At 36.8% G+C, this 26,962-nt stretch overlaps 1 protein-coding gene across 1 annotated transcript; it reads left to right on the top strand.

Annotated features, from left to right (window-relative positions):
* Nucleotides 1–321: 321 nt before the first annotated feature.
* Nucleotides 322–26,842, top strand: LOC128995514 (osmotic avoidance abnormal protein 3-like). The gene is made up of 18 exons (XM_054420532.1): nt 322–357; nt 1,289–1,367; nt 3,005–3,174; nt 5,893–6,048; nt 6,737–7,022; nt 8,109–8,345; nt 8,892–9,031; nt 11,057–11,285; nt 13,453–13,631; nt 16,000–16,067; nt 18,767–18,811; nt 19,621–19,843; nt 20,941–21,101; nt 21,398–21,501; nt 22,379–22,524; nt 25,028–25,145; nt 25,649–25,801; nt 26,425–26,842. The coding sequence occupies exons 1-18, from the start codon at nt 322–324 to the stop codon at nt 26,571–26,573; spliced, it is 2,679 nt and encodes an 892-aa protein (XP_054276507.1). The 3' UTR covers nt 26,574–26,842.
* Nucleotides 26,843–26,962: the final 120 nt, after the last annotated feature.

Consider the following 26,962-nt stretch of genomic DNA (forward strand, 5'->3'; position numbering starts at 1 on the left):
TTGTTAATTGGATAAAATAAACAAATTAGCCAAATTTAATGAAAATAAAAACTACAGAAGTTTTACCCCATAAGAATAACAAGAAAGTTTTAAATGTATAGTTATTTTTAGATCTTATCCGTAAAATTTACAAAAATGATACAATGTATGAAATTGTTTAAATAAGCTCTACACAATGGCTGAAAATTGGGCATTTCCATGCTTATGGTCAAAAATTTGAAAAGTTTCAAAATCACAGTTTGTTAACGGGGATAAAAATAAAGTACAGTGACATTACTCCTGATTTCAACAATCAACTACTCCTACAAGAACCTATAAAAAATGTATACTATAAAAAATTCCTTGTCACACATCAAGGTAAACCCCCTCTATAGCCGTTCCTCATAAATATATCGTGAGAAACAAGACCTGTATTTTCTCTCTTGAATTATATATACCTTGTATTGACTTATAAGAACGGTTGCGTAGAAACTGATTGGGGATGGTCACAAACGGAAGTACTTAACCGTTGTAGCACTTTGACCTTTGGTGAAATTGTTTTGACATCGATCTACGACCTATCAATGTGAGTGCAAAATAACAAGTACACAGCCACAACAATGTAAACGGTTGGTAATCATATGATTTGGTCATCGACCGATATGACGTCATTCGGTTCTCGTTTAAATTTGTTAAGTGGTTTACAGTGTCATTTTGTTGCGCCACAACAAATTGTAGGGGGATGATTCGTGAACTGTCACGGTTGGATAGAGTCTGCATTTGAACGTTTCGAATCAGTCTTCCTGTGTTTAGTTCATCATTTCGAAGGGATGGTTATTTTAATTTAAGGACTTTTCCTACTAAGTGTTTTGACTACACTACGTTTCGGAAAGTAGTTTTTCCGAACTCCTGGCAGTTAACTCCAGAACTCTTGGCAATCAACGACCAAAGGAATATAACTGTTGAAAATTTCATTAATCACCGTCACATCAAATCTAGGCTACAGATTACGAATTTCGAGGGGCATTTTAAACGGAAATTTCTGAAAGAGTACAACGCAATTGATACTGGCGGGAGCGTCAACCTTCCCTCAATTCTTCCAGCTACAAAAACAAACGTACAATATATAGTGGTCGAAGTCGACTACACAGCGGAAGAAGTAATTAAAGAGCATGATGTTTGTCATATTTTAACTAGCTCGCTTGGCCACGACGAGAGCTCGATAAGACCCTTAGCCTGTGTAATATATATGAACAAAAAAAGCTCTACACTATTTATAGAATTATATTTTAGCAATTTTTTGTTACAGGAGCAGGATGGCAGAGACAGTGAAAGTCATCGTAAGATGTCGCCCAATGAACACACGGGAAATGCAGCTCAAGTGCAAAGTAAGTCCAAGAGTAATTTAGAAATTCCTTAGTGTTTCTAAGACTTCAAAGTGATACTTTCCTACTTGTTAGGTTTTTACAAATAACCAAATTGTAACAAAACTTTGCGTCTTGATCAACCAAGGATAAGTTTCTTTCGAGGAGTGATCGAACCCACACAAAGGATGCTTCCTTAAAGTGACTCCAGTCACTAACTTGTTGTGTGAGCGACAATAACGCTTCTAGGAACTGTCGATGATCGATGGTGTTCGATGTAATTGGGCCAGCGTGAGTCAGGATCGATCCCATGACGTCATCGATCCTGTGACGTAATGCTAGTTCCACCACTAGCCAGCTGTTATCAGATCTACAAGGTCAAGGGGGTTCGCGTGTGAAGTTTGCGTGAACACTTACCCTTGGCCTGTAACCTAATAAGTATCTTAGATTACGCCTTGAACGCCCTGAATCACACCTATATTCAGTGGTGTGACTAAAATACGTTTTGTAATGTTTTCTTCAAAAATGTAATTTTAATTTTCACCACTTCGTACAGAAAGTAGGCAAATATATAGGATAGGTACTCCAAACAGATGATTGTAAATCAATGGACGAATGAAACATTCCCTAGCCCTAGTTAAAGAGCAAGGGGAAAAAACAATCAGCTGATTTTTTTTATTGCTCTCGATTCAATCAGTTCTCCATGTGCCCACAGCGAGCGCTAGTGTTTGTTTTTGTTTACATTTTTTCATTATTGATAAGCTGTTATTTATTTTACACTGTTATTCACCAGTTATGTTAAATTTAAGTACCGAAATATTTCACAAAGAACCAGGGGACGTATTTTTCAATAAATACACGGACTGGAATCAATTTCGAAATTTTATAAATCAAAACTTAAATTTACACATACAGCTACGTAGTCCTGAAAATGTAGAAGCTGCTGTTGATCACTTTGTTGACTGTATTCAAAATTCTGCCAAAGAATCCACACCTCTACCTAATCATGAAAAATCAGAGAAAATAGGCCTAGGCTACCCAATTCATATCAAGAAAAAGATAGCAGAAAAGAGACGACTCAGAAGAATTTGGCAAAACTCAAGAAACCCAAATGATAAGGCCAACTTTAACCGAGCAGCACGGAATTTGGAAAGATTATTGTACGACACAAAAAACCGATGGTTTGAAGAATATACTCAATCTTTGTCGGCTACGGAAGCTACGGATTACTCGTTATGGAAAGTAACAAAAAGGCTGAAGCAACCCCAAATTTCAATCCCACCAATTCGTAAACCGGATGGAAGCTGGGCTAAGAGTGACATAGAAAAATCTGAAGCTTTCGGGGATTACTTTTCCAATGTATTCAAGCCAAATGTAGGTGTGGTCAATAATGAAGAAGAAATAATAGAATTCTTGGACTCTCCACTTCAACTTGACTTTCCTCTGGAAAAATTCAGACCTACAGAAATTAAGGCAACCATTGACAAATCGCTAAATCCGAAAAAAATCTCCTGGTTACGATTCTATCACTGGGAAAATGTTAAAAGAACTGCCAAGGAAAGGAATGATTTTTATTGCATTTCTCTTTAATTCTATATTGAGACTAGACCACATACCAACTCAATTTAAGAAAGCCCAATTAATTGTTATACCAAAACCAGGAAAACCTCCTCATGAAATCACTTCCTACAGACCTATAAGTCTCTTGCCTATAGTGTCCAAGTTGTTTGAGAAATTGTTCCTCAAAAGACTACAAGCTCTTTTTGAAGAAGACGACGTCATTCCAGGACACCAATTCGGGTTTAGACGGAGACATGGCACCGTGGAGCAGGTCCATAGGGTTGTTCATACAATTCGAAACTGTTTGGAAAACAAACAATTTTGTTCTGCTGCTTTCCTTGATGTCAGTCAGGCATTTGACAAAGTATGGCACTCTGGCTTACTATTCAAAATTAAGAAGTTACTACCCCATTCAGTTTTTCCTATTTTAAAATCATATCTTACCAACAGAACTTTCCAAATTAAACATCAAAATTACTTAACTGACCTTTACCCTATAGAATCAGGAATCCCCCAAGGAAGCGTGCTTGGACCATACTTGTATATTCTCTATACATCGGACCTACCAGAAAGTGTTAACACTATGGTTGCTACATTTGCGGATGACACGGCGATTTTATCTGTCCACGACAATCCAGCTCAAGCTACAGCAAATTTACAGCTAAACTTGGATGAAATTTCTCATTGGTTTAAAACATGGAGGTTCAAAATTAATGAAAATAAATCAGCACACATTACTTTTACCTTAAATCAGGCTACATGTCCTCCAGTATCCATGAACAATATTCACCTCCCTCAAGTAACGGAAATAAAATACTTGGGCATGCACTTAGATGCAAAGCTTAATTGGAAGGCACATATCTGGACTAAAAGGCAACATCTAAATTTAAAAACAACTAAACTTAATTGGCTTCTTGGATCTAAATCAAAACTCAGAACACAAAATAAATTGTTACTGTACAAAACAGTTTTAAAACCAATTTGCACTTATGGTATTCAGCTTTGGGGATCAGCAAGTACCTCAAACATTGAAATTATTCAACGTTACCAATCAAAATTATTACGTAAAATTGTCAACGCTCCTTGGTTTTTTTGTTACCAACAGAACACTTCACAATGATCTACAAATTCGAACAGTCAAAGAAGAAATTACAAAATCTAGTGAAAAATACATTATAAAATTGGAAAATCATTCAAATCATCTTGCACTTAATTTATTGGACAATCACAACACCATTTACAGACTGAAGCGACATACGATATTGGACCTACCATTCAGATTCGGCTAAGTGTTATCAAAATTCTCTTTGTTTGCTAGTGTTGACGGTGGTCAATCACTAGCTCATGTTCTTCAAGTTATTTTTGTATTACTATTTATATCATTTGCTTATTGTTCAACTTGAACAGATTGTAAATTAAATAAAGTTAAAAAAAAAAATTTACACTGTTTAACTTTAACAAATAATAACAATACAGTGAATACTGAATATAAATGTGCATAAGATAGTTTTTAATGTGTTTTTAGTTAGTAGCATAGAACAATAGTTATTTGTGTAACTAGTGGTGAAAGTGGCACTTTGCTGCACACGAGAGCAATGTTTACGCACGAGCCGCAGGCGAGTGCGGAATGATCTCGAGTGCAGCAAAGGCCTTTTTCACTCGTGTTACACATTATATTTTTCCTACAGTCACTATAAAACATAAATAATTAGTCTTTCAAACACTATACAACACGTTTTTAGGTTCAGCTAGCAACACAATTACACAAATGGTGCCCTGGAGAAAGTAGTACCCGTGGTCCGTATCACTCCGCTATTTTTCCTCGGCAAGAAATGTGCTCCGTCTTTTGAGAATATAGTTCCGTATGTTTTTGTAATTTGAAGTGGTTTCCGCGCCTAAAAAAAATGCTTTAAAGGTATTTTCTTGTTTATTAAGACCGTAGGAATGTTTTAAAAACGTTTAAAAGAAAAGTCCAGAAAGTTCAGAAATACCAAAACTATAAACACGAAATGACAGGTTAAATCGTAGTTATAATAGTCAATCAGCTGTTCATAGTATTATTATCTTTAAGTGTTGCCAACCTATTTCCAAGCGTACACGGATTACGTGCATAATAAAACCACGCTGTTTTGTGTTGTTTGGTTGGAATCCTGATGTGCGGCAAAGTATAAACCGTGCGGCAAAGTATAAACCGTACGGCAAAGTATAAATATGCAGCAATTAGCAGCTTTCTGTACTATAAACAGTACAGGGAAGCCAACTTTGTCGGGTGACTGTAGGAAAAATAATGAAATAAACACCATATGGTCCATTGTGTTACTTTATTCTGTACTAGGTAGGAGTGTGATGTTTACCGCCAATGAACATAACCTCGAACTTGAATTTCTAATTGTTACTGTTATGTAGGTTTGGTATAAACTTTTTGTTAGTTTCATTTTATATATTAAACAACGTTGAATAGCAAAATCTACTCTAGTTTTAAACGATTCAAAGGCTGCACTTTACTTGACGTCCTACACTGCTCATTCGATTGTTTTTTTTTTCGATTTGATATTTTCATTCGATTGTTTCATTGATATATCGTTTGGTTAGTTAGGTTAGGTTAACCTTACCTAACTAACCAAACGATATATCGAATGAAGCAATCGATTAATCGATATATCGATCGATATTTTCATTCAAATGAGTGTAGGACGTCAAGTAAAGTGCAGCCCGATTCAAAACTTAGTTTATTATGGCCTTTTTTACTCTAAACAAAATGGCACATCCCCCCAATGCTGTAAAAAACTTTATTGCAACCTTTCGTATTTTTCCCATATAATTGGCCTTATTTATCATAAGTAGTTATTCTCACCGCTTGCCCATGGTAAGTGTTGATGACAATCTAATGGGAGAAAGTATGTGTCAGATTGCTGATACCGTTAATTATTTTTGTTACCTACAAATATTATTTCATAATTTCTATCCTTAATGCTGATGTTTCTCTCAGAACGTGGTGTTGATGGACTCAGAACGCTGCACTTGCTCCCTCATCAACCCCAACGACAGCTCGGCTCCTCCGAAGACCTTCACCTTCGATGGAGTCTACTACATTAACTCCACAACGGAGCAGATTTATAATGAGATAGCTTACCCACTAGTTGAGGTTGGCATTTTAGTACAGACCGTATTTGTATTTCTCCATTTTCTAATTCAATAGGTTACAGAAAGAACATTTTTCAATAGTCAGCATGTAAAATTGATTTTTTTTTTAAATTACTCATAACTTTAAATTCATTCTGAATCTGAATGAATCTTCCTTGATAGTAAAGTTAGGAAATAGTATATGTCAAGAGTTCCAGGAGCGAGGTGAAGCCGAGGTCAGTAAATGAGCGAGGTTGAAAAGCAGGTTTTCCTGTGTGATCTGGTGAACTAGGTACCTATATATTTTGGCCAAATTTGTACCATTATGTCAAACTATGTTAGAAAACAGAAATGCTACTCCAGTACCTATAAAATTTGTATACTGAATGTCAGCTCTTCTTGGTTCATAGAATCTACAAGCGTTTGGAGTTTGGACAAAACAACAACTAAATTGAACACACCCTCTGATCCCTTATCCATGTAGATTCTGAACTATTCATGCATGGCCTCCTCTAATTGGCCGACCAGTGCAGACTTGTATTAGAAAAGGCTGGGATATATCTCAAGTTGATAGTTTTATTAACACTTAACAACACCCAAACTCATTCGAATGTGTTTAACTCACTTTTGTAAATAACTAATTAATTGCATATCCACTGCTGTATGCAGTATTTGATTTGATACTCTTGTGAAAAAGTTAACTGTTCCAGGGTGTCCTGGAAGGATACAACAGCACCGTGTTCGCCTATGGACAAACAGGGTGTGGAAAAAGCTTCTCCATGCAGGGGGTGGAGGACCCACCCTCCCAGAGGGGCATCATCCCCCGAGCCTTCGAACACCTCTTTGAGTCGATGTCTCTCACGGAAAACGTCAAGTACCTGGTGCTGGCGTCGTATCTGGAAATTTACAACGAAGAGATCAGAGACCTTCTAGGAAATGACACTAGGAAGAGACTGGAGTTAAAAGAGAACTTTGATCGAGGCGTTTATGTCAATGGTAAATATAAATATAGTTTTAATTTGTTGCTTGGATTTTGCTGTTGTACGTGTACCTCTAAATCAGAGTTGCCACCCGTTCCGATTCTGCCAGGACAGTCCCGATTTGAGTTCCTTATGCCCGTGTTTAAGCCTATGTTAGGCTAATCCGGTAGGGAGGGAGGGCAATGTCCCGATTTTTCCCTGACCTAAGGTGGCAACTCTGCTCTAAATGGTAAATTATATGGGTTACTGGTGAAATTTAAAAAATGTTTGATTTTATAGATAAATTTTCAATAGCACTTTTAAAGTAGTTTTATGTCCCCAATTTGAAAGGGGAAAAGCAAGTGCAAGTCTCTCATCGCTTTTCAGAGGGAGTACTAAAAGGTTCTTTTTGCTAAGCTACATCGCTGTTCAGCTCGATATTTTATTTTTCAGGATATATTTAATTCTTTTCATTGTTATTTAGATACCTATCAGAGGTGAACATCCATTGACTTTAGTTGTTAATTTTGGGTTGTAACATAAACATTACTGTGGTGTTGTTTGAATGACTTTAAGTGCAGGATATTTTACACACAGAGAAATTTGCACACTAGAAAACACATGTTTATTTCATTATTTCCCAAATAGGTGGGTGATAGACTTAAACATTTGGGCTCCGAATTGCCGTCCCAACAATATAAGGGATATTGCCAGGTTTTCCTAGACACGGAAGAGGAGGGCGGAGAGCAGTGAAGCGATTAACATGGTGTTCCGCTCCGCTTCTAGGAAAACAGTAACATTAAATTACCTAAGACAGGAAGAGTCCGCTCTCTGCGTTCCTCTCTCCGTGCTCCGCTTCCGCGCCTAGAAAATCCTGGCTTTAGCTAAATGCAATTGGCGGTTAGAGATGAACAGACTAGATCCCATTTAAATCAAGGTCCCCTTTAAAGGACAGAAGGACTGTAACAGCAATATATCTCTATTGAGTATTTTAAAACAATAGATAACAGTTTAGAACGCAACAAAAATATAAATTTTGAAATTATGTGATTAAAATAAGGTAAGTACCTTAAATAACTCCTAAATTTATTCAAATACAATGTTTATTTCTGTTTCATCTCAGAGCTATCCCATCATACTGTGGCGAGTGTGAGCGACTGTCAGGAGCTGATGGATCGCGGTTGGAGGAATCGTTCCACAGGAGCGACTCTCATGAACGCCGACAGTTCCCGGAGCCACTCTATATTCAGCATATCTGTAGAGATGATGCCGTTGAGCGAGTGTTTGGAAGTTAGTCCTATCCGGCGCGGAAAACTGAGTCTGGTTGACTTGGCGGGGAGCGAGCGGCAGGCCAAGACAGGTATTTTAATAACTTTGGGCCTCTGGCGCAGAAGTTAGAGTTTCATGAGGTAAAATTATTATATCAGTTTTCAAGCTGTTGGCTAAAAAGTGTTGATCCTACTTTACAGTGGTAATTCAGTAGCTAAGTTGAAACTCTCACTGTTTTAGAAAGATCCTATATGGTGTATTCTAATGTTCTGGTGTTACCTTAGAAAGAAATCCACTCAAGACCTAAGAGGCATTTTAAACATTTTTTCTACATCTACCAAAACAGTTTTGAAACTATTTTGTTATAGAATGTTATTTCAAGAAATTATTTGATATTAAAAAATGCCAAATTGCAGTGATAATACCTAAATTATAAAGTATTTTAAAGGTTCTGGCAAACAAAATCAGTATTTTTGTCTGGAAAAATGCATAAAAAAATTCTAAATACAAGTCATTGTTTTCCCTAAATTACACAAAAAATGTCAAGACAAATGATTGGACTGTGATCCATACAATCAATCTATGAATTGCACGTAATCTTTTAGTTTCCAAGTTTATCAGTTGATATTGATTGCAGGTGCCACCGGTGACAGACTGAAGGAAGCAACCAAGATCAACCTGTCCCTGTCAGCACTAGGCAATGTCATCTCTGCCCTAGTGGACGGCAAGGCTAAACACATACCCTACAGAGACTCAAAGCTGACACGCATGCTTCAGGTGAATTGTGAATAGTGAATAGACACAAATGAATATGCTGCCCTTGATGATAATCAAAAGTACACTTCCATACAAGCCTAGTACACGTAGCCCACCTATATTTTGAGTCTAAATCATATCATGAGGTTATTTTTTAAATTTGAGCTTAAGTTTATATGTATAGCTTAATACAAGGGATCTTCAGATAGTAAGGAACGTTTACGGCTGACCAATAGGCCAATAGTTGACACTGGTGGCGTACTTTACCTATTCAATGACTGTCCAGTTGTCACAGCGGAAGTGTCGTTATGCTACCCGTTATCACAATATTCTGTACATTATTTCTAAAAAGTGTGCTACAACTGTAAATCCCGCAAGTCGTGGGATTAGGACTGTAGGACACAGAAACTTATCGTCAATGGTGTGAAGTGTACAGAAAAAGTAATAAATTAAAGTTCTGTCCCGAAATGGTAGAACTTAAGTTGAAGTCACAAATTTTGTTTTTGTATGACAATGCCCAATCTCACACGTCAAATCGTCTCCTTCACAGTCTTCTTTAATCGTTCAAATGGGAAATTTTCCCTCAACCCACCCTTCAATCTATACCTTGCTCTGAGTGACTTTCACTAATTTGTTTACCAAAAAGAAGTCTTTGTTAGCAACACAGTTATTTGAATAACGACAATGACCTCCAATCCAGTGTCATTTGGCTGAGTACACAGGGGCTGAATTCTTCAACTCAGGAATCTTAAATTTCATCCACCGATAATCACCCCAATTCGTTTGGCAGCTATATAGAAAATTAGTTTACTTCCCGAACATTCTTTTTGACATAAATCCCTCCCCACCAACTGATTCAGCCCACCCTACAGTCTAGGTCAAGCAATACCACTGATGGTAAGCAATAAGGTCAACAACCAGTTAATGTATTCTGAAGTGAACTAAAGTCATTAGTTCAAGTAACAATCAATAAATGACAAGTCCTCACTTCCTTAGTTTCAGACATCGGTTAATAATTAATTTTTACCAACTGGAGCTTAGTTTTAATGCAAATAAAAACCTTAAGATTGATTTCAGAATTGAACTAAGAACCTCATGACCATACCAGCAGGTCTATGAACTAGCTTTACACCAAAATTTACTTCTCTCTTTTAACATGCAGTGACTTTAATCCTCTGTTTTGTATATTTAAAAGTTTTTTTTTTATACAGCATATAAACTGCAAATTGTGAACTACAGTCAATGTACAAACTATAAACTTTAAAAGTGATGAATACTCTGCCATAAAGTTAACATACAATCAAACATATAAAGTTCTAGTTTGTTTGAATTTGAAGACAGCATAGTTAAATTTTGTCACAAAATAGCCTCTGCTCATATAAACTGTTTAATTGTGCTCATTTGTTCGCTACTCCAAGTTTGTTAACACCACCACATTTGGATGCTATTGTAGAAATACGTCCCGTCTATATAGATTATCTGTAGCCAATTAAAAATACCCAGCTAAACATGAGCCACTCACATAATGCACTATTGCCAAAATTCTATAATTTCTCAATAAGTTTTCGATACCTATGATAGTTTATATGGCTTGAGAAGATGCTGCAGTATCTACAGTAAAGTTGTTCAGTTTTGTTTGGCGAAACAGTCGACGAATTCAACCCAAAGCTGGAAATTGGGTGGGGATCGAGCTGGTCTAGTGATTAGAGCGCAGGACTTCGGTCCCTGAGGTCTCGGGTTCAAATACCGCCAAATCACCAATGGATTTTATCTTAGTGATAATGTCGCAACCCCTTAGTATTACCTGAAGTAATGTGAAAAACAATCCTGAACTCGTGCCTAACGTCGGGGACAAAAATCTAGGATTAGGTAATTAACATCCACACTTCTTGCACTCTGTTGGCAACTCAATTCAAGTCCATTTTTCATTCCTAAACTGGCTACTAACAACTTTGTACTAACATGAGACATGAGCGCCCCCCCCTCCCCATCATAATTAAAGGTAGGATGTACATCTCAGTATCCAAAGTCAGTGAAATTTTTCAGGACTCTTTGGGAGGAAATACCAAGACATTGATGGTGGCTTGTTTGTCTCCTGCGGATAACAACTATGACGAGACCTTATCTACTCTGAGGTACGCCAACCGAGCCAAGAACATCACCAACAAACCCCACATCAACGAGGACCCCAAGGACACCATGCTGCGAGAGTACCAGGAGGAGATCTACAAACTGAGGAATCTGCTGGAGAAGAACGCCTTTGTTGGATCTTCTGGTCAGTTCTTATAGAATAGGCCTAATTCAGCCCTAAGTGGTATGAGGCTTAGTAGAGGCGTTTTGTCTGTATTAGATATTGTTTGTAATATGCCTGTAACAAACTACTAGGTAAACACTATTCTTAAAATATTAAAAATAATATTAATAATAAAAATCCTTTATTTGAAAAACGTTCCTTAGTAGACGTACTATAGAATACTGATTTACAGGATAGGACCTAACTCTTGTCATTTGCCATTTAACTAATACTAGTGAACCTGTGCGGCTCAATGCCCCGCAAAAAAGATATTAATTTAGAAAACAAATTCATCGTGTTATATATTGACTCGAAGTCAAAAATTAAATTCTGTAATAATAAAACCTTAGAAGGGAAGCAGTCCAGCCATTTTCTATGCGTATTATATTTATTAAATAATTAATAAGTGCTCAAGGTTAAGTATGTTATAGTGTAGTTCTTTTTTTAAAGATTTTTAAAAACAAATTTAACAAAACATTTTATCATATCAAACCAATTGGCCAATGTAGCATATTTTGAGGGTCATAAAATGCTGCTTGAAGAAAACACTTTTAAAAATAAACACTAAAAAACAATATTTTTATCACAAAAGCACTTCCATGAATACTACGATTTTAGTCTTAAAGTTACCTTCGGGAATATTACCCTGGTCAGAATTTTCCGTAATGAATATGCGTATCCTATTAAAAGATGTAGCCTTACTTAAAACAACAAATGTATATATATTTGCTCATGACTGAAATTGGTCTGGTTAAGAACAGTGCTGCTTTTTAATTAAAGTGCTTGTGCTGCAAATGAAAAAAAAAACATAAATTAGCATTCTTTCCATTTTAAAAGGTAAGTTTGTTTCAGACGGCCAAATTATTATCCTCGAAATCAAAATATGTCCCTACTCACTTGTTCCAGTTAGGACTTTACATTCTACTTTACATTGTTGTTAAACCCGTTCTGACCACATGAAGCCTTGATTCATTAATGAGTCCCTTTTTGATGTATTAATATCAATAAAACCACTGCCCCTTTTTATTAGTCTAATCTGTGTCTTGGCGATCCACTGACCTCTAGGCCTATATTTAAACACCCAGTTTGATTTTCTAGATGGGTGTCTCCGCCTTCGTCTGTTTTCGAGGACCCACTCTTCTTCCCCTTGCCATACTGACAATTAATTATCTAACTTGTCAAGTTCATGTAGTAATTCAATAATACTGTTAGTTTATAAAGAAAATAAGATAAAAGTTACTTGGCTTGGTGCTAAAGAATCAAGTTACAGTATTGGTAAAAAAATACTATGTTTGTGTAACAACATAATCCACATGAAGTAGATGATTTGTTTGATTTGTCGATCAGCTGTTTAGTTTCAAATGAATTAATAATTTCAAAGATTTGTGATTTAAAATGCACGAATTATTATAGTACCGTAAAGTTTTCTTAATCATGGTAACTTATTCTCAACTAAATTTTACTATTCCTAGCATTAAAATAAAGTAGTAAGATCCATTATGAGTAAACTTTAAGGTACACAATCCTTGATTGAAATGTAGTATACATTAACAGTCATAATACACAGCAATTATTATGTTGTAGACTTTGACTATTTTCAAGTAACAAACATATGTTTCTCTAAATAAAAATTATCTCCCCATGTTATCCTTATGGAGAAATACGAAACTTTAAAGGGCCCCAGGGCCTCATTCTCTAATTATTTCCCTAAAAAGAAAGTTTCCTGCACAACTTCACGTTACGCTCTTTCCAATGAGACCAAAAACATGTCAATCGGTTCAGTAGTTTCGGAGGAGTAATTGTCACAAAAATCCTGCTTGCGTATTAAATAAGTATAGAATAGATTAAATGGTCATAAAAACATTTTGCTCAGAATTAGACAGGTAATCTTTATTAGATTATTTGCTCCACCTAATTCTGTTTTGTTGGACATTAAGAACTTTCCTAGATTTAAAAGAACCTTTTGATGAAATTCAGCTATCTTAAAAGAAGTGTTGATTTCCTTCAGCGGCAAAGCTGTTGATAAATTATTTTCTCAAAATTGCGTCACAAATTTCATCACAGTATTAGGTCAAGTGTAGCAAGCCTGTATATTTCTTAAATTAAAAATGATCTTTGCAATTGAAAAAGTGACAATTTGATCTTTTAGCCATAGAAGATGAGGTTGTGAAAGCAGAAAAGGAAAAAGTCAAGACAGAGTATGAGAAAGAGATGGCCTCTCTGAGAGAACAATATGAGGCAATGCAGCTGTCCAAGACTCAAGTGCAGAACGATCTTCAAGCTCTCAAAGAGCAATACGAGAGAGACTTGGCCCGGATAAACTGTCAGGTATGACCTTGTGATTATTCTGAAGTATGATTGGTTGTATTTGAGTTTGCTAGTGTATTTATCTTATTTGGTTGTGAATTTTACAGGAAGCAATTTACTTTTTGATTACAATACCATACTCCGTTTACAAAATTTAGATGGTTTTAGAGGGAAAAATCTATCCCCTCCTCTTGATCCCACCTTTAAACAATAGCTCAACAGCTCACAAGGTTTTCCAAAACTTCAATCAGCTGCAACAGATCCATTAGGCATAAAAGTAGTGGGGGAACTTCCCCTCAATCCGCTTAAATTTTGTGAACGGACTATAGAAGAGCAGCAACAGTTATATATCGTTTCATTTAGGTAACCTTTGAGCGCCAACAGCTATTATATATAGAACTCAAAACATATAAACTCCCACTTCTAAATGTGCAAATAATTAAAAATTAAAAATAACCTACTAAATCTGTGCACGACATGTATTGCAGTCTGAGAGTCAATAATTAAAGTCCGACCAACCAAAAAAGGCACTTTATATGCTCGGAGTGGGTTTTCAAGGTTAACTGGATTATGGTGGAAAATATCATTGTGTTACAAACATTGACATTACTTCCGAATCGCCAGCTACATGAGACTTGCCCTCATCACAACTAATAGACGATCTAACATTAACTTCAAGAATAGTAGAGCGTTATCATCTGATCTGCAAAGTGCCTTCTTTGGCTGGTCTGATGCTTGGACTTTTGGTTGGCCAGCGTTGCTAGTGTAATAGTCTGTTAATAGGGTTGATCTATGGCCAAGCAGTATACGGGGTGAATAAAAAGTTAAACCCCCCCCCCTCTAATATTTTCCCAAATAAATATTCAGAGATATCCTTTCGAGTATTCTTAGCAGGAAGTTTCATTTTATGATTTTGAAATTTTTGAGTATCCCCCCAAAAGGGGGGATTTGGAAGGGCATCTCAAAAATGTTAAATGTAAACCTCCATCAAGTGACACCTCATTTTGAAGTGTTGACAAAAACTTAAAGAATGGTGAAAACCAGAGTTCGCTATCTCTTCTCTATCCAAAATGGTAGCCAATATTACCATTACTAACCAATTTTACCATTGATTTTCCACAACATTTGACGGGCTACCATTTTGGATAGAGAAGAGATAGCGACCTCTAGTTTTCACCATTCTTTAAGTTTTTGTAAACACTTCAAAATGAGGTGTCACTTGAAGGGGGTTTTCATTTAAAATTTTTGAGTTGCCCCCCAAATCCCCTTTTTGGGGGGACACTCAAAAATTTCAAAATCATAAAATGAAACTTCCTGCTAAGATTACTCGATCACCAAAAGGATATCTCTGAATATTTACTTGGGAAAATATTAGAGGGGGGGGGGGTCTTGACTTTTTATTCACCCTGTAGGTACATGCCTTGTCTCTCCTGCCGGGAGGCAGTACTACATATTGAGGGTTTGACTCCTTGTTTCCGTCAGGTGTGAAGCAAATGAAGAGTTCAACTTAATGGCCCGCCGCACATTGGAGCGAGGTGAGGTGCAGGCTAGGTGCAGGCGGGAGCGAAGACTTTTTCGTGTCACCGCACATTGAAGCTAGGCGGGACAGAGGTTTCCTAGCTTTAGTAATTCTGTCACGAGTAGGAGGAAAATTTTTTGGACCTTAGTTGATTCTGATTGTGAGTTTAAAATTTTGTTTTACTCTATTTGCCATCCAAAAAATTGTAAAAGCTGTTTTGAAAATGTGATTACCGTACACAAAAAAAATATTAAGCCATGGAGAGTATTTTTGAACAACTGAACTACCAGACCGGTATTTTAGAGAATGTTTTACGTGTGAACAAACAACAGGTGACGATATCCTAAGTTGATTGAAAGTGACATTAATGGAAAGGATTGCAATGCTGCATTAAACGCTACATTACTATATCTTTTACTCACAAAACACTAGAAAACCAACGCAGGCGCGAGCGAGGTGCAGGAAAACTGTATTCCAACTACAACGCTGCGGAGGCCTGGCAGAGGCTGCATGCAGCCTCTGCTCAATGTGTGGTGCTCCATTTAAACATTTGTATTACAGAACCAGCCGTGCCTCGCCTACACCTTGCCTGCACCTAGTCTGCTCCTCGCCTCGCTCCAATGTGCGGCGGGCCTATAAGGCAGAACTTGGTAAAGGAGGTTTACTTAAAATAAACGGTGTAATCTTATGGAAGTTGATATCAGTGTATTCTTTATGAAAACTATTTTCAGGTATTCCACTATTTTATCCTTATTATAGTTTTAGTGTCCCCTGGCAAAGTGGACATTCTTTATCCAATTAAAACCTTTAGATTAAACTATTGATTTGATGACATATATAACAGATTAAAAAGTTATTATATTTTTTCAGTCTCAGAATAAACAGCATATGCTACCAAAAACACCAACCCAGAAGATAGTGGAGGAGGTCCTGAATAGGTAAGTTTTTGTACTCTACAATGATTTGCCTAGTTAAGTATTCTCGCGGGTTTATGTATAGGCCTAAAATATAAAATAAACCTCCGAAGAAAATTGGCTTTGCTGGACATACATTTTACAGTGTGCTACCTATGTTATCCTATACTCTAATACGAGCAAAGTTTGCTTGTATGTATGCTTGCACCAGGATCTCGAAAACGGCTCCGACGATTTTCTTCAAATGTTGTAGGCCTATATAGTTTATTTCTGGCCTAAAAACGAGTTTACTGCAAATAGAACTGCCAACAAAAATCTAATTACGTAGAAAAATGAAACTGAAAAGCACATTTTTTTAACATTAGTCTTATGGGTTGCTAGGTAACCATGTTGGCTGAATTAAATAACAAGGAAAAAGTAAACAAAAGACTTGTAATTTGTCTATCCACAGTATACTAGCAAAACAAAATACAGTACAAAAGGAAAAACATCAGTTGTTATTATTGAGCAAAGATTATACTGAAGATTACTCGATTCTATAGTCAAGGGTAGCAGTGTGGAGTGTGGGATTTGTTTATGACGATTAGATTACGGTATCTGCAATCCTTAAATGCTATGGAAAGGGAGGAAATAGGTCCACGACATAGGAAGTGGTGAAGGAAGTAGTAAAGGCGAGCAGTCTGAAGTGTGGGAACTGTTTTTAAGGTAATCTGCAATCCTAAAATGTAATGGGAAGGGAGGAAAACAGGTCCATGACGTAGGAAATGAGGAAGGAAGTTGTAAGGCTAGCAGTGCAGAGTGTGGGAACCGTCTGCGGCATTTATGTATCTGCAATTCTAAAATAGTATAAGGAAGGAGGGCAAACAGGTCTACGACATAGGGAGTGGTGAAGGAAGTAGTAAGGGTGAGCAGTCCGGAGTGTGGGAATTGTTAATAACGATTAGATCAAGTTATCTACAATCCTAAAATGCTATGGGAAGGGAGGGAATTAAGTCCGCGATGTAGGAAGTGGTGAAGGAAGTAGTAAAGGCGAGCAGTCTGGAGTGTGGAAACTGTTTATGACGATTAGATTAAGGAATCTACAATCCTAAAATGCTATGGGAATGGAGGGAAACAGGTCCATGACGTAGGAAGTGATGAAGGAAGTAGTAAAGGCGAGCAGTCTGGAGTGTGGAAACTGTTTATGACGATTAGATTAAGGAATCTACAATCCTAAAATGCTATGGGAAGGGAGGGAAACAGGTCCATGACGTAGGAAGTGATGAAGGAAGTAGTAAAGGCGAGCAGTCTGGAGTGTGAAAACTGTTTATGACGATTAGATTAAGGAATCTACAATCCTAAAATGCTATGGGAATGGAGGGAAACAGGTCCATGACGTAGGAAGTGATGAAGGAAGTAGTAAAGGCGAACAGTCTGGAGTGTGAAAACTGTTTATGACGATTAGATTAAGGAATCTACAATCCTAAAATGCTATGGGAAGGGAGGGAAACAGGTTCACGACGTAGGAAGTGGTGAAGGAAGTAGTAATGGTGAGCAGTCCGGAGTGTGGGAACTGTTAATAAAGATTAGATCAAGTTATCTACAATCCTAAAATGCTATGGGAAGGGAGGGAATCAGGTCCACGACGTAGGAAGTGGTGAAGGAAGTAGTAAAGGCGAGCAGTCTGGAGTGTGGAAACTGTTTATGACGATTAGATTAAGGATCTACAATCCTAGTTCTATGGGAAGGGATGGAAAGAGGTCTGCGACATAGGAAGTGGTGAAGGAAGTAGTAAAGGTGAGCAGTCCGGAGTGTGGGAAATGTTTATGACGATTAGATTAAGGTATCTACAATCCTAAAATGCTATGGGAATGGAGGGAAACAGGTCTGCGACGTAGGAAGAGGTGAAGGAAGTAGTAAAGGCAAGCAGCCCGGAGTGTTGGAACTGTTAATGACGATTAGATTAGTGTATCTGCAATCCTAAAATGCCATTGGAAGGGAGAGAAACAGGTCTGCGACGTAGGAAGTGGTGAAGGAAGTAGTAAAGGTGAGCAGTCTGGATTCTGGGAACTGTTTATGGGAATTACATTAAGGTATCTACAATCCTAAAATGCTACGAGAAGGGAGGAAAACAGGTCCATGACGTAGGAAATGGTGTAGGAAGTAGTAAATGCTAGCAGTGCAGAGTGTGGGAACTGTCTGTGGCATTTATGTATCTGCAATTCTAAAATGGTATAGGGAAGGAGGGAAAACAGGTCCACAACGTAGGGAGTGGTGAAGTAAGTAGTGAAGGTGAGCAGTGTGGAGATTGGGAGTGGATTAATGTATCTGCAATACTTTTCAGAGTAAACTAATAATTCCCCCGAGCAAAGCTCGGTCCCCAGGTACTTTGGTTTAAGCACCAAAGGGTAAGTAGTGTAAAAGTATATAATTATGTTTGGTGCATTACATGCCTGAAACTGTTTGGCTGATCCATGAGGATGGTTATTTAAAAAGTATGTTTAGTGCCAAAGTTTAAACATAGAAAGTAACAAAAGATAATTACACCATTATCTTGTCTTTACAGTAATATTTATTTGGATTATTTAAAGCTGAAACAAGTTTAATTAACTGTAAAAATATTGTATCAAACAATATTCCTTTACTATCTCGGGGTGTCCAGCATTTTGTCATCTAGTATTACAAATAAATGTGTCTGGACTATTATACCAAGTTCTATTATTGATGAATTTCGCTATTTTCAGTGAGACTGCAACATTAAATGCTGCACAACAAGAAATATTAAAAAGGTAAGTGACTATTTTAGTTATAATTTATAATTTGTTAACTTAACTGCCGTAATGCTACCGTACCTATTAATATTAATTAATAAAAAGGTTAAATACCTGTAGTACTTGTCAGTGATCCTGGAATTTAGGTCAGCGACCCAGGTTTCGAACCTTAAGGTTATTTTCAAGCTGATACCAAGTTGAACACGCATTCCAAACACACAACCTGGTATCAGCTTGAAAATAACCTTTAGGTTCGAAACCTGGGTCGCTGACCTAAATTCCAGGATCACTGACAAGTACTACAGGTATTTAACCTTTTTATTAGTAAATTACATGATCCAGAGGCTAAACATGTTATAATATTAATCATTTTCACACTATATACACAAAACATTAGAATATTTCACTGTCACTGACAGCATTTTAAACTAAGGGAGAGTCCAAAAATCATAAGGACATAAAGAAAACTCTCTCCTCCTTAGTTGAAAATGGTGTCAGTGACAGTTAAATATGATAATGTTTTGTGTATATAGTGTAAAGTTATTGTTTCCTGTGCCAGTAGTCTTTCCCTTTCAGGTAAGCCTGCTATCCTCTAAAAAATCCTAAAAACCTAGGCCCTTAAGATATTACACCCTTAAATACGGTAATTAGTTAGTTTTCCTTATGTAAAGCGTTTATACTACTATTTGAAATGTTTTCTTTTTAACATTAACTGACCAAATAAGTAGTATAATATCTCCTTATCCAATCAAATCGATCAGAAATGTTCAGACTCTCATACAAAAATCATCCTTAAAAAATGAATGATACCTATATAAATTTGCCAGACTACAGAAACTGCAGGCCAGCATGGTTGGAGGAGAGAGAGCCAATGACAAGGAGTTAAAGGAGAAGCGTCTGCGCAAGAAGAGGCTCGCTGAGCGTAGACTGCAGGCGCTGGCGACAGTGTTGGCCCGAGTAGAGGACGAGGACAAGAGCGGACTGATGTTGGGAGTCTACGACGACATTCAGGAGGAGATGAAAACAGCCATCCGCAAACACAAGATGAAGGTACGAGGCTTTACTAAACCCTTTTATAGCTGGGCAACTGTGCGGTTAAGATTCTCGTTCAACCAAAAGGATGCTGTTTTGATGCCATGGAAAGACATAGCTTTCTCATGGTTTGAAACAGGATCCAGCTGTCCTTCGGGCAGATAAATATTAATGTCTCTACCAGAAATTGTTGGAAACAACATATTTTGGGCAATTGAGATTTTTGAAGAATAACGATACAAATGACATTCTCTACTGCGTGGGATAACTTATTTGGATTTTAAAAATACCATAGGTTGGTACAAGTGATTGAATTAACGGGAAACTGACTGTGTCGGCATAGGTGCGGCCAGAACATGTTTGTGGTTTCTGAAAATAACATAGGTCACTTGCAACGAGGCGACGTTGTTTGGCAGAGCTATTAAAATAATAATTGATAAAGAAGCATATCTTAGTAACAAAGCTTTAATATCCATTCGGCACGCATCTTTCTTTCCCTTGTCTTCACTTGTCTTTTACCCTGATGTGTTCGTGGTATAGTAATTCAATCGCTGAACAAAAATTGCATGTACAATTTAGCAGCAACATGTGGAAATGCTGTCAACATCTTTTAAGTTCAATAGGGAAATTACAACACAGGAGGGAGTTTGAAAGTGAGACTACTTGGAAATTTTTGGAGACTCTAACGAGCTGTGTGTGTTAACTGCAACCATTGAATATAGATTGATCTAGGTATTCTCAATTCCCATGTAAAATCTCTAAATTTGTAGTGAGTTTTAGAATAGGTCCAATGAGTATGCTACTGATTTATGTCAAATAAACAGAATAAACAGAATACCCAAAGTTTCTTGTATCAGGATTATAAGTGCACATGTTATACATTAAATTAATGAATTTAAACCATAATACCACCCTTAAACTCCTTAAAATTGTTATTTAAAAGTAACTGAAGACATTTAAAAATGTTGATATCAGGACCAATATCAAATCATTTTAATAATTTTTCTGTAGTCTTTCAAAATGTGTCATCTATCACCCAAGTGTCAAGATTATAATTAACTAAACTCATAACCAAGAAATAAGCTATATTTGAAAAGATTTTAATTTGTCAACAGCTGCGAGCTCTGGAGAGGGAAATAACCGACTTACAAAGTGAGTTTGAGAATGAGCGAACGGACTACTTGGAGACAATTCGTAAACAACAGAGGGAATGTCGCTTTTACCAGCAAGTCCTTGACAAAGTCCTTCCTACGCTTAAGAAGGACTGTAACTACAGGTAAGTAAATATTTTTTCATTGAAGGATGTTTTGTATGTTTAGAGTATCAGCGCTTGTTTGTGTGCCAACTACGCCAGGCCTTCCCAAAATCAATAACAAAATACAAAATATTGCTTTATGACTTTAGTTCATGTGGCTAATATCACCAACTGATATATAAATATTTTGAGATGTTAAAGAGTCACCTCTATCTGAAATTAGGTGATGTCAAGAGATTGGACGGCTCCTTCACTAAAAGCCAGACCATGGATATAATAATATAAATAATAAATTGTGTGTTTATTATTTTTTGTAGTAACCTGGAAAACATAAGGGCAGAAGCAGTTTGGAGTGAAGACGCTAAAACGTGGAACCTGCCTGATCTATCTACCATTCACACAAGACTACCCCCTGCTGCAGGTATCAGCTGGTCTATAATAGTATTAAGAAACTAATTTAATACACATAATTCTTTATATAACAACACAGAGAAGTAAGGTACAGAGGAAACACGCTTATGGGACAACCGTGTGCTTTCAGCTCTGATATGTTGTGCTGGAAATATACTTGTGTCGAACAAGGAAGAGCTGGAACGGCGAGCGAGCACTGTGTGGAAATTACTATCACACAAGACACAGGGTCTTCTACCACCATGAGCGCTGTAGTACATGAGGGCAAGGGCGAGGTGTTGGACTTTTCCTTAGACACCAATACTAGTGCTAGACACCTCACTAGTGTACCATGGAGTGTATTCTCTGTTCCTTACTTCTCTGTGATACACAGTCATTTTTGAAATTATTTTCCATTTGTTTCCTGCATCATTTACCAAAGTTTCATAATTGTTCTTACAAATTACAACTTAGCTTTAGACAAAACATCAATATGATATTAGGTTTATTTTCAGATTTAATATTTCTCCCAAAAGAATCTGTTAAAACTAGGCTAGGTCAATAAATGTTTTTCTGTGTTAAAATTGGAGGGGTTTTAATTAAATTTAAGTTTGAGTTCAACCTCTAGTTTAAAAAGATTATTTGTTATTGTTAATGAATAAAATACCTTAATAATCTAACAAATTATTACTATTAAATTTGCTCTGTCTTTATTAGGATCTTTTATTATGCCCATCTTGAAACAATCTCATAACAATAACTATGAGTACAGTAATAAGTTAAAAATATAAATTTAGATAAGTATTTTCTACACTTACAACATATAAGCACCGCAATACGAATATTACTGTCATATGCAGAATGCAAAGAAAAGCAGATTTTAACATATTCATAAAATCTCAATTTAGGACCCCAGTGGGGTACACGACTGCCTTCTCAGACTGCTCCTGGACGCTTGGAGAACGATCCCATAGGAACTGCAGTCCCGGATCCGGCGGCCAAAAGTAGCTCAGCTGAGGTCAATGTCAAACCCATCATTGATGCTTGGAGAAAGGTCCGGCAGCATGAGCAAAGCATCAAGCGAAGCATGTTTGTCGCCGCTTTCACGTGGGCTGAGTTTGCTATTTGTTTCTCAGAATCATCCTTCATTTCATCAAACTTTCCAACTGTTGCTCTTTCCATCTGGTTACAATGTTATCTTGACTTAGAAATCCCATCTATTGACACTTCTAGATAAAATAATTTAGAGTGGCGAGCGAGATTCGCATGCACACAAGTATCCTTCTTCCACTACTCACAATTTTCAGGAGCTAGGTACTTTTTAAACTGTACACCCTAAGAGGAGAGGAAAAAGTTTGGGGCAGGGTGGTATTTGCCTAACAGCGGACACAGCATTCCAAGAGACATATTCATCTCCCTCCTCCCTTCTTTGAGGGTAATTTTTCTCTTCCTTGTGCCCCCAACAAACCTAAAACCTCCCCCATTTACTAAAGCAACCCTGGGACCTTATTCTGTAAATTCTTAAGCATATTACACACATTTTCTACATCAAGAGACTTGTTTCCATACAAATCTGTCAACTGACAATAGATTTCAAATGGAGTTTACCTCCTTCCCACAGGGATTTCACAGAACACAAGTCATATTTAATACTACAGTAGGAATTTTGATTTTCCTTCTCATAGTTCTCGACTACCATAACAAAAATATTTTGTGCGTAGAAGTGGGAAATTTGTTAGAATAGTAGAGTATGAAGTAAAGAGCACGGTATTGGTCGTAAATTTGATTTAGTCTGCTACGAGAGCTCGATGGAGATCTTCATTTACTGACAATCATTGTACAAGGTGTCAGGACTCGAGCCTATAGTAGGATGACAATTTGATAAGCCCTTCTAATTTTACTTTTGAGGATTGTTTTTCCTTTATTCATACTCAAAGAATCATCACTGACCATCCTGTTTATCAGCTGTCCTGCTCAACAATCACAGTCTTTGTCCAACATCCATATGTGTGTAGAAGCAAAGTTGTATTGTTGTTGTAAGCATGTGTGGTTGTTGCATGCAGGCGTTGCATGGAGTGGGGGCAGTGATAAGAGCGATAACACCAGTGATAAGACAAGCCCCCAGTCATCCCCTGAGGCAGACCCTCCTAACCCTTCTCAGGTACACTTGTAGAATCTTACCCTTGATCCTAACTTTGTAGATGAAAAGACAATGCTACAATTTGAATTTGAGTAGTAGATTTCACTAACTTAAACACTTTAATCACAACTTTGCGTAAGACATTGTTTCTGTCCAGCAATTTTAACAATGAGCATAATGCACAGCACAGTTGAAAGTAGCATGATTTTTTCTATTTTTAGCTTGCAATGGTCATTCATTGGGGAATAACAACACTACATTAACTGTTGGAATAAAAACTTTTTCTATGCAAATACTGTTAGCATTACCTTACAAACTTTCCTCCGTTTTACAATTCATTATTTTCTCGCTTTGATTGGGGACATCCTTGGGCCAGGGCCTCTCCCTGCCGCAAAGTCTGTTTGTGTCTGTGAGTGTGTTGTAAAAGCCTACTTTTGTTTCAGAGCATAAGTAGTTTGAGTGGAAAGCAAGAAAATAAATTGCAATTGAATATTAGGATTTTCCTTAACTCTTTGCCTATTGGTTCACATTGATCTTTTTGTTCATTGTAATAACAAGTGAACTTGAACTGTGATTATACCCACAGCCATCCTTCTGGCTACTATCAATGTGTTTGATTGATGAACTGCTTTCTGTCATTTACCGTTACGAAATACGATGGCAACCAGACTTAAGCTATACACCACAAAATAACCCCTTAACTGAAACTCAATTGAATATTTTCAGTAATATTTTACAGCCAAAGTTGCAACTGATAATAGAGGATGTTGTATTACCACATTTTATTTTATAGTTACCACTGAGTTTTATTAAAAGTATGTTTAAAAATTCCTTTCCTTTAAAAGTAATTTTACATTTTTGGGATCAAGTGTAAGACTTTTATTTCACTCACAACACAATTACCGTTTTGCATCAAGCTTTTTCTTCTTGAAACATGCACAAATACCTTACTACTCTGCAAAGTACTATACTGTTGCCTGGATTTAACATGTTTCGATTGCTAACGCCTTCAGCGAAGATTTTAAATTGTAACGGTTACACAATAATGAAATTTAAATAAAGTAGTTTTAAATATTTTTACTGCTCCCCATTACACAATACACACTAACTCAAATAATCAAATAATTTTTTTCAGATATTTTATGAATCTTTAATAATATATTTTTGTAATAACTTTCAGCTAGGTGCAATAATTGAAGCCAAAAATATGATCAAAAGATGGACTTAGAATATGCAAGGTTGTATTTTTGTCTTGCTGCTAGAAAAACCAAATTATCACATCAATAATGGTTGGAACTTGAAACTAGCAAAATAATATTAAATGGGAAAACTAGTTTTTTTCTGTATGCATAAAAATCTGCAAAACATCTTGTTGTTTTGATTGCCTACTATATGTTGTTGTCCTTTTTTAATACAGAGACTACAAAAAAGCGATGAAGAGGATTTTGCTGGAAACTACTTCAAGCCAAAAAGAGCAACGGAACTCTTGATTAAATTCAAGGAGGAAGCAGGGAGGCCTGTCAATGGATGGAGAGGTAAAGTAGATAACATTTTAAAACTTATTTTTAAAGAGGTTAGCAGGCTCTTACCCTTCCGTTTGTCCATACACATGAGTCTTGGGCTTGTGCGTGGAACGTATCCAGCAAAGCAAGGGTGAGCCGGTACAGTACAAGAGTAAACATCACTAATAAAAAGTAGCTGCTACCAGGATTTGAGCCAACAACATGGCTGCCTTGTCCTCGAAGTCTGTGACTCTACCGAATGAGCTACCGACTCACCAACCAACAACTCTTCCTGAAATTGATTTAATATCGGTTACACTTGCATAACAGGGTAATGAAGAGGGCCAAAAAAAAATTTCAGGAAGGAAAAAGCTTATTACACTATCTATATTTTACTAATTTAGAGTATAGAAACTTCGGCATCGAAACACAGCTATCCGACGCTGTCTGACTTAGAAGACAACAAGATAATCTTTTGTGCGTACTACCCTGGAAGTCTAGAGTTTTCATTGATATATTTTATTATATTGTTTCAGAGACAAGTTTCATCAAGCCAGTTCCAGGAGCCACAGTTCCCCCTCTGCCTGGAGGGGTCCCTGCTCCCCCCACGGGTCCACTAAACCCCCTACCTGGTCAGATGTTCCTCAACAGTTCCTGGGGTGCAGGCCAGATCACAAGTCCTTGGGCAGGTATGAAAAGCTGTTCTGTTTTAAATTGGGGTATCCCAAACTCGGAAGAAATTCATGCCTCCTGTAAATGTACGCCACAGGTTTACATGTTTTGTGACAGTAAAGTTATCTTTATGTACACGGGTTTGTTTAGAAGGTAAGGGAATGTTTCCGTCCGACGCCGATAGACAAGCGCTAATATTACGATTTCTTACACAGGTTTCTCTCCTCAATGAGAGTCCAGTTGTCAGAGTATCATTGTGTTGCCTGCACTCTGCAGTATTGAAGTTTAAAAAGTGGGCTGCAATTTAAAATCAATAGTAAAAAAGTAGTAAAACAGTAGTTTTATGTGAATCCCCCTGCAATATGACATACTCACAAACACCCGAACTTTCACATTTTGATATTAGTAGGATTTTTACTATAACAAAGTAAATTAAAAAAAAAAAAATAGTCTCCTTGTATTATACACTGTGTTTCTAAACTATATAAAACAGTGATTCAAGTACAACTTACTCTTATAAAATTAGTTCTACTTGTTTTAAATTTATTTCTTAAGCTTTTTTGGTTTATTTTTACTTGTAATGTTTTTTATTTGGTCCAAGAGACTGGATTTGAATTTAAATGGAAATGTTTGTTTATAGTTCAAAATTCCAAGAATGGAGGTTTCCGAACATCCCCGGAGTTGGTAAGAAGACCTCTCAAGCTTGAGGCTTTACCAGTCCCCTCCAAAAAGCCGGCTCCAGCTTCCCTCCAAAGAACTAGAGGGTTAAACACTCTGGATTCCATCTGATAGTTACCAACTATATTCTCATAATGTGCCTAAAGTTTTATACTAGTATCAGTACGAAAGTGATAAAGGTGGTTAAGTATTGTCTATTTTTATAAGAATACAATTAAGTTGTATATTTTTGATGAAGATGGAGTAAGTATTTGAGTGAAATAACCATGCCAATTAGTAGCTATAACTTCTGGAATCACCTCTATATGTTTACGCCTAAAGCTGAATAAAAAAAGAACAACATCTCTATGCTTTTAATTGGTAAGAATCTGATTTTAGTGCTTGACCACCGATTGAAATTATTTTTGTAACTATGGTTTACAAAACCAAGTGGTTGTAGGGTGCAATACCAAGCACTGAAATAGTTATTTTACAGATCATATAACATAACCAGCTGCAGC

The sequence above is a fragment of the Macrosteles quadrilineatus genome, unplaced genomic scaffold (genome assembly GCF_028750875.1).
Source record: "Macrosteles quadrilineatus isolate MER2022 unplaced genomic scaffold, UCM_ALF_1.0 Scaffold_5__1_contigs__length_97177068, whole genome shotgun sequence".
NCBI classification, from domain to species: domain Eukaryota; kingdom Metazoa; phylum Arthropoda; class Insecta; order Hemiptera; family Cicadellidae; genus Macrosteles; species Macrosteles quadrilineatus.

Excerpts from the sequence above, each read along its gene's own strand:
- LOC128995514 (XM_054420532.1), top strand. The coding sequence starts at position 322 with ATGTATACTATAAAAAATTCCTTGTCACACATCAAG. Across the intron at positions 8,346-8,891 it reads CGAGCGGCAGGCCAAGACAG|GTGCCACCGGTGACAGACTG; the intron begins GTATTTTAATAA and ends TATTGATTGCAG. Across the intron at positions 11,286-13,452 it reads CGCCTTTGTTGGATCTTCTG|CCATAGAAGATGAGGTTGTG; the intron begins GTCAGTTCTTAT and ends TTGATCTTTTAG.